The 2287-nt window shown below is 33.9% G+C and overlaps 2 protein-coding genes across 2 annotated transcripts in view; both read left to right on the forward strand.

The window, feature by feature from the left end:
* The first annotated feature begins 474 nt into the window (after window positions 1–474).
* On the forward strand, window positions 475–1969 carry LOC21385953 (peptidyl-prolyl cis-trans isomerase CYP21-2). The gene is made up of 5 exons (XM_024172161.1): window positions 475–709; window positions 824–868; window positions 971–1037; window positions 1754–1801; window positions 1897–1969. The coding sequence occupies exons 1-5, from the start codon at window positions 632–634 to the stop codon at window positions 1935–1937; spliced, it is 279 nt and encodes a 92-aa protein (XP_024027929.1). The 5' UTR covers window positions 475–631; the 3' UTR covers window positions 1938–1969.
* A 46-nt stretch (window positions 1970–2015) lies between these two features.
* Window positions 2016–2287, forward strand: part of LOC112093520 (peptidyl-prolyl cis-trans isomerase CYP19-4-like) — a gene marked incomplete at its 5' end in the record, with an annotated part of 1536 nt that continues 1264 nt past the window's right edge. The window contains one exon of the mRNA XM_024172157.1: window positions 2016–2199. Within this exon, the coding sequence (XP_024027925.1) occupies window positions 2016–2199 (184 nt within the window). The remainder of the gene's footprint in view (window positions 2200–2287) is intronic.

Below are 2287 nucleotides of genomic sequence, written 5' to 3' on the forward strand. Positions count from 1 at the left end.
GTAAAGTGTATAGCTTCTTCTTCTTTTTCTTTTTCTTTTTTTTCGTTGGAATGTAAAGCTTCTTTCTTTGCAATAAAGAGAATAAACATTTTTTTAAAGGTATTTATGTCATAAGTACGACTTCTCGCCACTTTCAATTAAGAAAATGAGTATGATTATAAAATTTGTTTTAGTTTTTGTAGTTTAGACTTTAGAGCATATAGATTTAAAAAAAAAAAACAAAAACAAAACGCATAGAAAATGACCGTTGGAAAAAAAAAATGCAAGAAATAGAGCAGTAATTGTGAGCTCATGTACCAAGAAATGAGACCGTCCGCACGAAATTGCTACTCGGATTTTCCCTCACCTCACGCACGTGATTGAACTGATAAACCTTGGAAACTGCACATTGAAAACTGACGATTGTTTTATTTTTGTCGTATAGCCGACGACTTGACTTCCTAAGAAAATAGAAAAGTTCGGTACAATCTTGAAAACTGACGTTTGTTTTATTTTTGTTGTATAGCCGACGACTTGACTTCCTAAGAAAATAGAAAAGTTCGGTACAATAGCAAAAAAAAAAAAAAAAGAAAAAAAAGAAACAAATTAACAAAGGAACTTCTTTTGTGTTGTAACTTGTGTTTAGAGATCGATGTCGACGAAAAAAAGGTTAATTTCAGCAGCTCTCTTGTGGCTTCTCTTCCTTTTCCTAACCCTAACTTTTATTCTGGTAATTCCAATCTCCTTTAATATATAAAAGATTCTGCAAATTTTTCGATCTTCTTAGGTGATTCTGATACCGAAAAAATTGCTTTTTTTTTGGGTGATTGATATTTTATTTCAGAGTAGATTAAGCGATAACAAAGCGACTTCTGGGGAAACCCATGAGGTGAGTGATAAGCTAATTTATCAGGAAGCCATTTTTATATGTGTATTTTAGCTTCTTTTTTTTTTTTGTGGGTCTGAGAATGGTCGTTTTGGTGTTAAATAGGAGACTGATTTGGAAGAGGTTACTCACAAAGTTTACTTCGATATCAAGATTGATGGGAAACCCATTGGTATGAATTGCTTAACAATTAGATTGATAGCTTCATTTAGCTAATATTTTTGAGATATGAACATGGATTTTCCATGTTGATGCTGTTAGTTTTTTTTTCTTTTTTCTTTTTTTGGTTGCTGAAAGCTTATATTGGAATATCAAACCACACTGGGACAGCAACTAATTAGTTCATACTTTTGTTTACCACAACACAATTAATTTTGGAGAATTCCATTGCATACGATCAGGCCAAAATTTTAAACCGCCATATCTTCGTCAAGTTCTATTAAATTGTCATACTATATCTGGGTTTGAAATTGTGTCGTATCCGTAGAGTATTTTTCTTACCCTACCATAGAATCTTCTATTAACTTTTCTTCCTTTTGATGAACCTTTTCTTTGGCATTGTACTATGAATCATTCTATTAAACGTTGTGGAAATTTGTTAAAGCTAAAAGTAACATATTTTCACGCACAGCGCGTGGAGTATTCTTAGATAGATGACATGTGAAAGAAAATGGGCTCGTCTGTGTTCTTCACATCAGCATTATCACTGTAAATTGGACTCGCCCTTAGAAGACTACTTGTAGATATTCCTGTTTTTCAAATTGGAAAAGTATATGGAAAATGAGTTTAATGCCCTACTAATATTTTTGTTCTTGGTGATTGGAAGAAGAAAAAAAATCTTCTGTCTTGCTTCCTTTAGTACGCTCATTAGCTTTTTTTGGCTTTCAGGTCGCATAGTCATGGGCCTTTTCGGAAAAACGGTTCCTAAGACCATAGGTAGGCATCTTAGTGCAGTGAAAATGGTGTCTTACATCTGTTTGTTGAGACCTCTTATTATGCAAATTGTAACCAATCAAATGTTCTTGATGCAGAAAACTTTCGAGCGCTTTGTACTGGTAGCCAAGTAACTTAATGCTCCTTTTCTTATAACTGTACCCATAAGGCTACTTCTGTTTAAATTGTTTACTTGCTGTCTCATAGTATTCTATGAGGAGGGAAGGGAACTGGGAAAAGTGGAAAGCGTCTTCACTACAAACAGAGTACTTTCCACAGAATTATTCCCAGCTTTATGATCCAGGGAGGCGATTTTACTCGTGGTGACGGAAGAGGTGGAGAGTCTATTTATGGCGTTAAATTTGCAGATGAGAACTTCAAGCTAAAACACATTGGACCGGGCAAGTTAAAGCCATGTTCTTTAAGAAAATTATCCTAGAATTATAACAGTAGTTGGGTGATTTTGAAGTAAACCTAATATATATATAT

Source organism: Morus notabilis, unplaced genomic scaffold (genome assembly GCF_000414095.1).
Source record: "Morus notabilis unplaced genomic scaffold, ASM41409v2 Scaffold1687, whole genome shotgun sequence".
Lineage (NCBI taxonomy): Eukaryota > Viridiplantae > Streptophyta > Magnoliopsida > Rosales > Moraceae > Morus > Morus notabilis.

What these genes read in the sequence shown, in the direction of transcription:
- LOC21385953 (XM_024172161.1), top strand. Translation starts at nt 632, where the DNA reads ATGTCGACGAAAAAAAGGTTAATTTCAGCAGCTCTCTTGTGGCTTCTC. An exon ending in TAACCCTAACTTTTATTCTG is followed by an intron (nt 710 to 823) that starts GTAATTCCAATC and finishes ATTTTATTTCAG; the next exon opens with AGTAGATTAAGCGATAACAA. An exon ending in CTTCTGGGGAAACCCATGAG is followed by an intron (nt 869 to 970) that starts GTGAGTGATAAG and finishes GGTGTTAAATAG; the next exon opens with GAGACTGATTTGGAAGAGGT.